Below are 13,855 nucleotides of genomic sequence, written 5' to 3'. Positions count from 1 at the left end.
ACCAAAAGAAGGAAAAATAGAAAAACAAGCAGTTTTTAGAAATAACTTTAATTCATATCTAGTTGCCACACTGTAAAAATCACAACAGTACCTTCAACAGTATGGATTGGTAAAGGGAAGTTACAAAAGTTGGAAGAGAATTACAAAAGTCTTTTCCCTCTTAAAACAGTCATTTATATTTTTCGGTTTGCCACATGAGATGCCTAACAGCGGTAGAAAACGTGCACACTCAACACAGCTTACATTGACTAACAAAGGACAGACGGTTTGTAAACGGAGTCAAACATGACAAACGAGCTGTTATTGTATAAAAATGCCACTAGAAACAAACGGATCAGGATGCAATTACACCTCACTGAATAAATACCAGATATTTTTTTTTCTTTTAGCGCTCTGTAAATCTTTACACATCCAATCAATTAATATTAAGCTACCAACATCAGGCTGAAACATGTTTTACACAAGAAATTCCTTCATTATATTTTTTTCCTTTTATATATTTACATAATGTAATTCCCTCTATAGAGAGAAGCCTTTTTCTGTCTTCGAAACCAACACCTGTGCTGAAACATGAAATATATTTTAAGGTTTTGAACTAACAAACAAACAAAAAAATAACACACACTTGTATCCTTTCTATGTTTGGAAATACTTGTGCGTTGAAATTTTTGTTTTATTTTCATACAACTTGAGCCCTTTCTTTATTTGGGTAAACAACAACGAGGTGTTTTAAAAAAAACACACTCAAAGAGAGTAATGGACGTTGTGTCGGAGAACAACGTGGAAGGTTTAAAATTTGAAGAGGTCGATAAAGTGCTGCGGAGAAATGGGCATCAGGCAGCTGTCCGGATCATTGGCGGTGCACGGGTGGCCAAAGTCCTGAGGAACAGTCAACAAGGAGAATGTGAGAAGGCTAGGTAACCAGGAAAGAAGGTAATCGTAATTCACACATTCACTAAAAATAGGTCTACTCAACTGTTGTATAAAATTAATTAGTTTTTACAGAGGCATCAATAACATTTTTCATAATCATGAGGGTACGCTTCATGTTTTTCACTGCACTCTAAAAATGCACTAAAACTTCTAGAAGTTTTTACTTCTAGAGTTTTAGAAAACTCTAGAAAACTTTTTACTGAAAACTTCTAGAGTTCAGTAAAAACTCTAGAAGTTTTTACTTCTAGAGTTTTAGAAAACTCTAGAAAACTTTTTACTGAAAACTTCTAGAGTTTTCAGTAAAAAACTCTAGAAGTGTTTTTTTTTTTTTGTCAACAAATATTAAAAAATCCTAAACTTCTTTCCTACAACCTTCACCACAAAACCACCTGAAATAAGTTAAGAGGCCACTTGAACACATCTAAATTAGTTGGATCTGGTGGGGAAATTATTCAAATAATGGCCAGCCTACATTACTGTATTGATTGTTGGGTACAAAAGCCTACAATTTATTGAAGGACATGAAATAATCTTTTAAAACAGCATTATATTCAGAAATTCTCTTGTTAGTTTTTGCTGCAGAAAAAAAGAGATAATTTTGTGCAAAAATACAAAAGGTGTCAGACTTTCCAGAGATAACATGTTTTCATTTATATCTTAAAATATAATTTGATTGGAAGGTAATTGAATAGTATTCAGGAATAAATTAAATAAATGCAGTGGTAGAGATAGAATTAGTTACCGTAAACCAACATTGGACATTGGCATGCAGACACAAACATTTATCTTTGTATTTATGTTAGATTATACAAAGATAATACAAAGGCAGCTGACAGCCTTTTTAAACGGAGATCTAACAAAAACAAGTTGGTAAAGTGAAAATGTAAGAACACAGCAAAATGAACGGCACTGTTTACTAAACACTTCTGAAAAACAAGATGGCATCAAGAGAAACCTGGAACATCACGCAAAAAAGCTCCACTCATGAAAACAGATAAATCATGATATGATCGACAGAGAACAGAACAGGCACAACAAAAGGCATGATGGGACACGGAGTACCTTGAGGAACAAAGCCACATGGCGATCCTTAAGGAGTCAGGGAGAAGGGGAACCAGGAGAAGAGGCAGGGAGGAAGGGTGGCAAGCAAGGGAAAGGATGCAGAGAAGGAAGAAGTTAAACCATACAGGGAGCAGATGATGAGGAAAGTTACAACTGATCCAAAGAAGGAAACGCTCCGACTCAGTGTTATTGTTCCTTCTAAGTACTGTTCTGCATGTTTCTGCAAATTCAAGAAATATTTCCCAAGTAATTTCACTCGAACTGCAGGAAAAACAAATCCATCAGTTCAGAGAGTACAAACAAAATATTTCAACACTTGAACTTGGGGGCAAAGGGGTCGAAAATAATTGTTTGGAAATAAGATATTTCTACACGTGAGAACACAAGTTCACAAAATAATCACTCTAATGACTAACAAGGATTAGGATTATTAGCAGTGCTCACGTGTGCTGATGTTTGTGATTCACTTCATCACACAAACATCAAAAACTACATTTTTATGGATGGTTAAAAGCAACACAGAATTTCTTTCTTCTACTTTTGAAAATAAAATATTTGAACTTTTGAACCCGAAGGTCAGCCTTTGGAAATTTCCAGGAAAAACAAACAGTTGTACAGATTTTCACCTCGGTTTTATCTTGAGCAAACAAAAGACCAAGACCTTTGGTAAAAAGCTGAGAAAAAAAAAAACTTGATTCACAAACACTTAAAATCTGTATTTTAAACACCACAGACTTAGTTTATTTTGAGCACCAATTCCATCTGTGCAGTATAAACAGACTCAATATACTGTCTAGCTTGAATTATTCTGATACATTATGTTTCAAGTAGTGTTTAAAGCAGGGGTCTCAAACTCCAGGCCTCGAGGGCCGCAGTCCTGCAGTTTTTAGATGTGCCACCGGTAGAAAACACTGGGATGAAATGACTTAATGACCTCCTCCTTGTGTAGATCGGTTCTCCAGAGCCTTAATGACCTAATTATTCTATTCAGGTGTGGTGCAGCAGAGGCACATCTAAAAGTTGCAGGACTGCGGCCCTCGAGGACTGGAGTTTGAGACCCCTGGTTTAAAGTATTGTCAAAAAGCATAAAACACAGAATAACCATCATGATAGCATGATTAAAATGTCTAGTTTTAAACCAGTCATTTCAATTGTTTAGCATCTGTTTTAATTTTTGTCAACAAATATTAAAAATCCTAAAACAATAGTCAAAAGAGAAAATTTACTTAAAATATAGTCTCTGAAATGATAATTTTTAAAACTAATAAGCAAAACATTATGTTTTCATTTCATAAGGTACAAGGGATGAGGACTGAGTTAATGATGCTTAAAACAAAGTTTGACTGGTCAAATTGATTTATTATGTGTGTTTTCAGTAATATAAGCAAACTATTATTTTATCTTTGCAGTAGAACAGTGACAAACATTACGTACATCTAAAATATTTTAAGATTTACAGATTTTGCCTATTTTGCAAATAGGCAAAATGAACGATGAATCATTTTTTAAAGTTATTTAGAAATATGTCACTATTGTATTTAATAAGAGCCAAAAAAAAGCAACAAAATGTCTTTCAAAGTTTTAAAATACTTTTATATTGCAATAAAGCATGTTATGTAGTTTAAATTACTTGCTATCTGCAACATTCTGGTTTTAATTTAGCATCAACTCAGCGTTTTTTAAAAACCCAATCCCTGAGATAAGGCAGATAAAGATGGGCTGCTTGTCTTGTTTACCTTCCAGAAGAGGATGCTACAGTGTTTGCAGAAGTGCAACGTGTCCCCGTACTGCTCCTTCATGGGGTAGTGCTTCTGCAAGGTGAAGTACATCAGCTTCCAGTCCACATTGTCACTCCTGGTTAGACCCAAATTCCTACAAAACTGCGTATGAGCAGTGGAAGCCCATAAGCAGAACATGAAGCATGGAGCAAACATTTAATATCACAGGAGATCAATGTGGAATTACAACTGGAGCAACTCATAATTAACACCAATCTTTCTGTGGTGCTTCTTTTTCAGAGGAAGTGTTTTTTCAGCTAAAAGAGTAAGCTTAATTTTATCAGCACTGCCCTCTAGTGGCTAACATGTAAATTGCATGCTTTATAAACCACAGCAACGTTTAACTACCGGTAGTTCAAGCAATTAAACGTGAAATTCCAACTTCAAATTGGGTGAGATAACCATGTAACTTCCTCACCGGTTTGTCTGAGAAGTGAAACTGACAGAGTTTCTTCCAGAGCGTCCTGTTCTCACTGAGGATGTGCAACATAGGTGTGGCCTGACCCAGGTTGATGATGTCACAGGCGTCGGATAACTTACAGAGGATTTTGTTCTGCATGTGCAGCGGCAGGTCGTTGAAAGACATTCCCGTGTACAATTGCTATGGAAACAATCAGCACAAAAACTGATAAAGACTTGAACTGAAAACTTTATCTACTTTGCACTATAAAAACAATCAACACAGTTACAAAGGAATCCGTAGGCTAATGACTGCCCTGGAAAAACTCAGATGTAACTAAATATAAAATGTTTCTTTTCAGTTTTTACCTTTGGGATCTGCATATTGTTGAGCTCCTGTTGCCATTTAACAATGGTCTCCAGGCGACACAACCAGATGTTCACATTGCCCACGAGGACACACCTGCCAAAATGGATGGTCAGACTGTGGAGTGTGGAGCTCAGGTCCTGCAGAAGCTCCTTAACAAGGCGTGGATTATAGTTGTCCTCAAGGACTAAAGCCAACGTTGAAAAACAAACAATCATCTATAAATCTTACCAAGAAAATAAAATAAAATGATTCATTCAAAAGGTACTGTACTATTGACCAACCTATTGCTGTACACTTCACACATACATTATGTAAATTACAAACAAGACCAATATCTTCCCAATCTCAAAGACAAGAGCAGTTTGTCTGCTAAAATTGCTGCAGAAAAATAAAAAGGGAACAAAACACCCTCCTTAGGGGCCAACATCAGGGATGTCACACAAGGTAGATTTCATCCTGTTTCTCAGTGTGTCTTTCCTTATATTTTTGCTAATAATTTTTCTAACAAAATAAAATGCTTACATTGTGTCTAAAAATAATGATTTTGGGAGTAGAATGCCATGGGAATGCCATGTCTTTATACACTGATAAAGACTTGACTTAATGTTCAAGTCTTTATCAGTGTATATTTAGCCCTTAGTCATGAAGTCCCAATGCTGTTTATTTTTCATTTCTAAGAGAAACTTTGAAGATTTAATGTGATCCTTTAGTAATAATTAACATTTATATTAAAATGCTTTTCTGCATGATTCTGTTAATCAGTTGGTCTTAAAGTTTTTAGAAGAAAATTGCCATGGTAAGGGCCCGGAGTTCTTTATTTAAAATTGGATCACTTTATTGCATCTGTTATGTTTGTTAACAGCAATCTTTCTCAAAAACTGCAACCAAAACTGACATAAATTTAGCTTCACATTGCTCTCATCTACTAGGATTAATCTGAATGTTTACATCAACATGTCTCTGGTGTAATCTGCTCTGAATGCAGTGCAGATATAAAGCAAATAGCAGATGTTTTTATGTTTTAAATAGCAAGTGTTTCTATACTTGAGTATAAGTGTCTCGTCCTCTTACCTTTTCGTACAATCTTCTCCAGTATATTGAAATAGTTTTTTTGGGCAGCTCCACTCAAAGACGTTAATTGAGACCTGGCTATCAGCTGAAAAAGCTGCAGAAAACGGAAGGAGAGATTTAAAGAGTAAGAAAATACACCAGTACAGGTCATGAAATAAAACACTGATTGACTATAGGTGATAGTCATTGCGCACCTTCGCAACATAGTTAAATCTTCTCAAATCTTGGATAGCACTGGAAAAGTCTAATCGGTTGAGAGCCTCCCCGAGTGTGCAGTAGCCATGTCGCTGTTGGCAAAGAACAAAGAAAACATAAAGCAAAGGTGAGAAAATTACATTCTTAATTGGTTGTATACCCAAAGAGCAAGGTCCAACACAAAAATGTAGCAATTCAAAGGTTTCAAAACTCACTTCTTTCGTGCTTCCTTTCTGCACGTAGATCCATTTATCTCTAAAAACAACTAAGACAGAAAACATAAATGTTAACAGTTTTCCTGTTTCCTGTTACACTGCAGATCAAAACCTCTGAAGGGAAACTATGATAGATTTTTGTTTAAAAAAATGTATCGCATGCTACTTAAATGAATTTCAGAATACTTTAATTTACTCTCATTATTAGTAATTTTCTTGTGTTTATTTCATCGTGCGAGAGGCAGATCTTCGCAATGATGTTCTGGAACAACAAATATTAATATTGGCACACAGTAACATTTCATTTGAGAATATTTATTTAATTTGAAAAAATCCATAAAAGAACATTTTTCAAAACAAAAATAATTGACTAAGTGTCAACCTACTGGAAAAAGGTGGGTTGTAAAAAATATTACCAGCAGAGTTCCTGCTTGTGATTTGGCAGAAATATTTCACCTCTCGAATATATGTTCTTACATTTAGAGTTACATTTATATTTTTTAGTGTGAGATTACGTTATTATAAGAAAAAAATAGTTTATTTGATCCTCTTTACACATCTTTTCTCAGGGTACTGATAACTATGGGGAGACCTGTAAAAGTACAGGATGTTTGTCATTCCATGACCTGCTAGTCCTGCATTCAGCATTCAAATCTTACTTTTGTGCACCTTTATGCACAAGACCTTTAATTTTCATTCCACAGACTCCCCACTAAGTCCACACAGTGTCGGAAACTCACACTGGGATTTGGTGTTATTATTGTACAACTCCTTCTTCCTCTTGGTGTTGGCGAGCTCACACACTTCTCCAACAAACAGATTCTCATTGTTGTCACTGCAGAGCCTGTTCACACAGAGGAAACAGTTTTTGTATTGAGTTAAAAGAGAATACAGGTTTGACCAGAAGATCCACAACACTGTAATTACAAACCACTGGGAAGACTCTGATGTGCAGCAGCTTCCTCTGGCAATTTGCTTAAGGTTTCAGTTGTGTCTTCTGCTACATTATAAGTTTATAGCCTCAGTTGAAGTTGAAGCCGAAAACACAACAGACAGGCGTGTCATTGAACTACTCTCGCAATATTGATTTACAGCACAGAATATATGCAAGCTATAAAAAGCCATAAAGATCAGAAAGGGAACTGATAATGAGTCATTCTGTCTGCACCACAGAGGAGACACTGCAGACACACACGAGACTGACTCAGTCTTTTCTCAGACAGCAGGCAAAACATGCCAACTAAAAAGCTACAAACATTAACAGATCTATTGTGCCAGAAATATCAAACATCTAGCTGACTATTGTTATTTTTGGCACACATTTTAAAGCAGTTGCATTGTTTTTAAAAGAATCTGAACATTATGGGAGCTGACCTTAATTTGTCATCGGCTGTCGTTTGAAAAGCACCAACAGGAAACATCTTACATGTACTAAACAAATATAAATCTATTAGAAAAACAAACAAACAAAAAGAGAAATTTTGAGGATTTAAATATAAGTTAGAGCTGAATATTTTCTTTAAAATACTGAACTACAATACAATTGATGTAAATTGCAATTCCCAGACAATTTACTTTCCTGGTAAATACATAGCATCCACAGCACTCTATATGGGCTTTAGCATCTTAGTCTCTAAACAGATACACCTGATGAGAGCATTAAGGGAAGTTAGCATCCATTCAGCTGGCCAAATGTTAGATGATGTAATTATGCAGAGCATGAAAACGACACTTCAACTATTATATCCTACCTTAATATAGCATCCAAGCAGACCTTTGGGACAGGGAAATATGTATTTTGTTATAAGGACTATTTTGCTCTAATTGCACTCAAAGTAACATTACTTCATTGATGCTAAATGGAAATTAAATGAAGAACTTCCCCTTATAATAATACTAATTTATTCTCAAGAAATCTATCGTCCTCGTGTTTTCAGGTTTTTAATCTTCTTGATGTAGAACTGCTCAGAATGAGAATCTCGGAACATTTTCCTTCTTAACATGTTCAGTTCACACCATCACTGTATCAGGAACTGGAACTCTCCAAACAAAACTCATACTGCAGTTTTTGCTACTATATCAAAACTGTTGGTGGCACTACTGCTTTTAACTCTGATGGGTTAGAAATCCTGCAAACACAATAAAATTATTGTGCATATCTTTTTAACAACTGGTTGACGGTGAGACATCACCATGACTTGTCATGATTTGGCCATTTGTTCAGACTGTACCCTCACCTCTCCCTCAAAGACTACTGGACATAGACACCAGCCACTCTTAATGTGGGAAGACCTTGGATGGACTGATCTTTTGTATTTCATCCCAGACTTTCAGGCATGTAAAAGAAGTCCTGTGCCACAAGGTGTTTAGTACTGATCTTACATCAATTTGAACCAAACATATCCATGTTTTGAAAGCCAACATCTTAAATTTAATTGAGTTCCTTCAGATTGCACAAAGTTATAACAAATGTAATCTCAAGAAGCTTTATAAAACACATCCAACCTGTATGCAGAAATAACCAATTCAATCTAATCATACAGACAGAAACAAAGTCAGTTACACACTTTCCAATTGACTCTACTTATAAAATGTTGCAGTCTAGTTCAGTTTATACTACCAGTTGGTGAAACTCTTCTAAGAAAACTGAACTGATTGGATTCAGTAAGTTTTGCAACACAACAGCAGACATTCGTTGATGGCTTCATTATTGTTGCATTTGCTGCCTGTTTCTTTTAAACACTACTAAAAAAATGAAGGTTTAAATATCAATGTTGTATTATTTAATAAGTGGCAGATTTATTTTACTCATTCTTTCTGAACTCAACCACACAACAATCACTGTATTTTTGTAGCATGATGTCATTTGTTACCAGAGAGGACTGGGATTGGAGAGCAGCCAGTCTGAAGAGTGATGTCATTAGTTATTGTCTTAAGATACAGAGCTGTGAGTCACTGTTAGCTGGCCAATCAATACAAAAGGAAAGACTGTGACCGGAGTGAAATGTCACCAGCTGATGCTGGGATTCCTGGGAGACGTGCGTCGTTTCTGTTGCGGGTTAGTGAAACTGGTACTGTGATGTCAGCTATTGTAAAGACATTGTGTATAGCAATATATGATCCAGATATCCCATTCTTGGTGCCTCACAGAAGCTGGTGGCGTAAGCCGATAGCAGTTGTACAGCTACAGTTACTGTGAGGAATAAAATGCTCAAACCAACCTGAATAAACTATTCTACAAAAACACAAAAGGGCTGCACATTACATCAAGTATCAGTTGTCACTGCAAATTCAATATATGATATTTCAATTAATGCTTGGACTCAATAGACTATTATACTCAGTATGCAAGAATGTTTGGTCAAACCAACCCTGGTTGGCTTTAACTTCTTCAAGCCATCTTCACTATGTCTAGATGCCTAAATCCTCAGATCTCCTATGATTAACCGATTGAGTAATTGTGTTAATAAGCATCTAATGTAACTAAAATATAACTAAGTTTATCATTACATTCTTTGTGTCAATGTTGTTACTGTTTGTATAAATTAATTTCTCCTTGATCATGTAGATTTCTCAAACTTGGATGTGGGAGTTTACTTAGCTAGGGTTACACAGTACTGTGCAAAAAACAACAGCAATAATATGCTAAAAACCTTAATTTAGCATTTATTTTGGATCTCACTCTAGGAGGATAAATTCACTACTCGTCTAAGATAATTCTCTGGTGTTATTAAACTCTGTTTTTCTTTTTCTTTTAAAAAAAATACAATTCTAAAACAGATCTCATTTGTTTATTTTTACAGTATAATATTAAGGAGAACAGATAGATTAGACATAAACATAAGCAATAAAATGGAGCAAAATCAATGCACATCTGTAATGAAACCACATCGGATAGAAAACTAAACCTGGGTGGTCGTCTGAGGGTTGGAGACACTGACCATGTAATCAAAACATAACGTCGCTGTATCTGTTCAATCTCCATTAATTTCCTGTCTGCTCTCCTCTTGTTTTACTTTCACGATGGAAAAATTTATCCTTTTACCTCTAGATTTTGTAGACGTTATAATTTAAAGAGAGCACTGGCAGTCAGTCAGTTGAGGAGAGTCTACTTCATGTCAGATCTATTGAAATGTAGGATCAAAGCTACACTTTGCTACTCTGTTTTGAATTCAACAGTAAAACTCCACATACCCAAAAACAAAAAAATATTTCAAAGCATTGATTTATAGGTTCATCTCTAGATGAAAAACAATTTCTGTTAGGATCGTAATGATGCCCATTAAAATGTGAAGTGGCTTTCAGGGTATGATCAAATACTAAGTTCGTAATTTATGCAAACTAGAAAAAGATAAAAAAACTATTTAATTTAATTAGGAAATTAAATAAGTCAAATGTGGGGCATTATATACTTTTATACTAACATTGACATGTTAGTATAAAAGCAAAAATAGGGCAGGTCACAAAGACAAACAATTTATGAACTTACTCTTTTAGGTCTATATCTTTGTTGTTATCCTCCAGCTCATGACCAAAGAAAACAATCCTCTTCCACCCATGGTCTGTCTTTGTCCAGCTCCATCCAGGCGACCTCCAGTCTTTGCCCAAGAAAGGCATATTAACTGGGGAAGGCCGGACTGTGAGCCGAGAAGATTTGAAGCCACGACGAACACCTAAAGGGTTAATCAGTAACAAAATTTATTTTTGGATGCCTAAAAATAAATCTTTTAGGTAGAATATTTATTCTACCTAAAAGATTCTAATATTCTAAATATTAGAATATTATTCTAAATATTCAATTAAAGATTGTGTTACCGTATTTGTATTTACAGAACATTTAAGACCTATTCGTACCTGTTTATCTTCTTCACATTTCTTATAAACATAAGGTTAAATGTAATTTATTGGGATTGTATGTCAAAGACCAACACTTTCAGAAATTCACTGGTTTTCTATTGAGACTACACCATGTGAACAAATTCCTCCTGACAGCATAATACACCCATCACTATGCTGCACTGTGTGGACAGTGTGTTGATGAAAGTATGCAGTGTTAGTTTTCTCCCAAACATAACCTTTTACAAGAAGGCCAAAACATTCATGTATCATAAAAATTTGTATTCGAACTGTTGTATTCCTCCATCACTTGTTTAACTGTCTTCTCCTTTTTGGATGCGGTCATTTACACATATATTTTTCTCAACAAAAACATTGAAAAAGGGGCTTGTCACACTTTCACGTTCTTTTTTTCAAAATATATGATTCAATACATGAATCAGTCCAACAATTATGTTGGTTTATCAAATAAAGTACCAACAAAATAAATTGAGGTTTGAAGTGAAAAAAAATCACAAAGTTGCTACAATAATTTCAGAATGCAAAATGAAGATCTGGCAGAGGAAAAATGTACTTGGCACTTTTGTATGTCAATATATTCAGTCACTCGTTTCATGGACAGAATTCAACTGGGCATCTAATAAACTAAATAAAATAATATTTATTAATGAATATTGTTTGTTTATATTTAAAACACATGAAAATTTCCAGAAGAAACTTTTTTATATATGCACCAAGTCTAATATTTAGAATACCTGCATAAAGGGGAAGCAGCAACTCTTTACATCTATGCCCACTTTTAAGGCTGTAAGAACACTAAGCCACATAACAAGGGGCGCAATTGGATTGTAAAACATTTAAATAATGAGCTTATTCTCTAGGGTTTTCAGGTTCAACACTGGGAATGTGATTAAGTAGACGTTTTCAAAATCTCACATAAACATGTTTATGACGCATTTTTTTTCGGCGTTCTGCCTTTGCATGGTATCCTCCGCCGCTGCAACCCTTAACGTTAAAAAACAAGAAGAAAGCCAGTTGTCACTCGGTTTAACGTGCATATACCGAGAGGATATAAAATAAAATATCTATATAGCGAAATTCTTCAGCTGTGTGTTTCTAAAATACCGAACAAACCTTAATATCCGAGGAGTTCCTTTGTGGTCGTTTTCTCTCTCAGCTTTCCTTCTTGCTGTGCTGGAAATATTGACGGAAGTAAATACAGTGTGGAACCCTAGAATTCGTTCACGCCCCCTCTGCTTTCTTATTGGACAATATGTTCGAATTTACACTGTTGCTACCCGGAGCAACGCATCTGATTGGCTAATCTGCGGTGCCAATCATTGCCTTTTTTTAATCCCGTGTGTTTTGCTGGGGCTTTTCTCCTACACGTGACTGAGGACTGCGCACATGTACTTCTGTTTTTATTTTGCAGATGGGGGATGGGAACAGGACAATCGGACAACTAAGTGCGTAATGTGGTTAGGCAACATCTGTGCAACGTTTTAAAGCTTTAATGTGCATTAGAACTCCAATATTTTCCATTTTATTTTGTGGTTTAATTCTACTAATGTGCATGTCCCATTTATCAAATATAGGTCGTTACTATATTTTTAAGTTCTTATTAATCATAGTGAATGTTTGTCACCTTTTTATGCATTTTTACACATGTAATTAAAAGACAGTATGGCTTCAGAATCACAGATATGCATTGCATAAAAAATCCCTTCCCTCTGGCTTCATCATCTCATGTTACAACGCAGACTTGAATGTATTTTATTGGTAATTTATTTGTAAATGATGAGGAAAGAACATTGAAAAAAAGAAACCACTTGGTGTTCTTGTATTTTTACTTTCTTTTACTCTAACATACATCCTAAAAAGCAAAACACAGCTAAACCAACTGCCATCTGAAAGTACCTAACAAGTAAACTAGTCCACCTATGTAAAATTTCTCCTTTTAAATAGTTTCACGAAGGCCTCAGAAATGAATTAGAGAACATCAGTAAATAAACAACATCATGAAGAGTTCAACTATCAGGACAAGGATAACATTGTAGAGAGCTTCAAAGAAGGTTCAGGCAATAAAACTTGAACACATGACAAAGCAGAGTTCAATCAATAATCTGAAAATGAAAACATAACAGGACAGCTCTAATCTTACCAAGACATGGCACTCATCCTAAACTGACAGAGAGCATAAATCAGAAAAGTAGCACAGAAACCCATGTTAAGGCTGTAAGATCTGCAACCCCACAGCCTTAAATAAAAAGCCCCAGCTGTTTATTTTCCACTCCAGAAATCAGCCGTCATGGAAGAGTGACAAGTAGAAAGATGTAAAAAATCCCACTTAAACTTTTTAAAAAGTAATATAGAAGACAAAGCAGCTATGAGGAAGAGGTCTTCTCTCTCGGTGAGACCAGAACAACATTTTGGACCATTCTCTTATGTGTGAAAAAAAAAGAATTATCGCACATCACCCCATGTATTGAAACAAGGGAGCAGCAGTATTATGGTAAAAGGATGGTTTTTATTGTTAGGGTCTTGTCAGATTCAATTGGAAAATTGCAGGCCAGTTCAGGAAGATTGTAATCCACTGTTTATTTCATATTTTATTTAGACTTTAACAGATACTGTATGTTTAGAGATACTTCCGCTACAATCAAGCATCTTTACTGATGATTCTCCCTCACCATTTCTAGCTCTACTTTTGTATATATTTATATAGAGAAAATTTTGTTCTGCGATCTAAATTTAAAAAAATTCATGTTCATACAGATGTAAATAGAGTTCATAAAACCATTCTTTAATTATATTAAGGTAGACTAGCCCTCCTTTTGAATTTTAATCATTTGTAGCTGGTTGCCACATATGATAAAAATGATCAGGATCTCAACTATATTTCAAAGATATGAAATTTTTATTTTGTTTAAATAGCAAATAAACACAAACACAAACCTAAAGTTAGTTTTGCTAATTTTTACAAAACAGACAAGACA

General features: G+C 35.1%; 1 protein-coding gene and 1 long non-coding RNA gene across 4 annotated transcripts; both read right to left on the bottom strand.

The window, feature by feature from the left end:
* Positions 1 to 29: 29 nt before the first annotated feature.
* fbxo25 (F-box protein 25) lies at positions 30 to 12,101 on the bottom strand. Of its 3 annotated transcripts, none has more exons than XM_032585626.1 (11): positions 11,994 to 12,101; positions 10,513 to 10,696; positions 6,764 to 6,867; positions 6,024 to 6,073; positions 5,808 to 5,900; positions 5,614 to 5,707; positions 4,542 to 4,726; positions 4,192 to 4,374; positions 3,732 to 3,875; positions 1,996 to 2,022; positions 30 to 879 (listed from the first exon to the last, which is right to left on the bottom strand). In XM_032585626.1, the coding sequence occupies exons 2-11, from the start codon at positions 10,638 to 10,640 to the stop codon at positions 790 to 792; spliced, it is 1,098 nt and encodes a 365-aa protein (XP_032441517.1). In that variant the 5' UTR covers positions 10,641 to 10,696; positions 11,994 to 12,101; the 3' UTR covers positions 30 to 789. The 3 variants fall into 3 exon arrangements, with proteins under 3 accessions (XP_032441517.1, XP_032441518.1, XP_032441519.1); XM_032585627.1 differs by having other exon boundaries at positions 4,192 to 4,371; XM_032585628.1 differs by lacking the exon at positions 1,996 to 2,022.
* Positions 1,056 to 1,989, bottom strand: LOC116734311 (uncharacterized). Its single transcript, XR_004342205.1, has 2 exons — positions 1,212 to 1,989; positions 1,056 to 1,117 (listed from the first exon to the last, which is right to left on the bottom strand). It is a non-coding gene; the product is annotated as an uncharacterized LOC116734311 (long non-coding RNA).
* Positions 12,102 to 13,855: the final 1,754 nt, after the last annotated feature.

The sequence above is a fragment of the Xiphophorus hellerii genome, chromosome 15 (genome assembly GCF_003331165.1).
Source record: "Xiphophorus hellerii strain 12219 chromosome 15, Xiphophorus_hellerii-4.1, whole genome shotgun sequence".
Classification (NCBI taxonomy): Eukaryota; Metazoa; Chordata; class Actinopteri; order Cyprinodontiformes; family Poeciliidae; genus Xiphophorus; species Xiphophorus hellerii.
This window is presented reverse-complemented; position numbering and strand designations above follow the sequence as displayed.

Coding starts and splice junctions, on each gene's coding strand:
- fbxo25 (XM_032585626.1), bottom strand. CDS start 10,640: ATGCCTTTCTTGGGCAAAGACTGGAGGTCGCCTGGATGGAGCTGGACA. Junction 6,074..6,763: donor TAATAACACCAAATCCCAGT/GTGAGTTTCCGA, acceptor TTTCTGTCTTAG/TTGTTTTTAGAGATAAATGG. Junction 5,901..6,023: donor AGAAAGGAAGCACGAAAGAA/GTGAGTTTTGAA, acceptor CTTTGCCAACAG/CGACATGGCTACTGCACACT.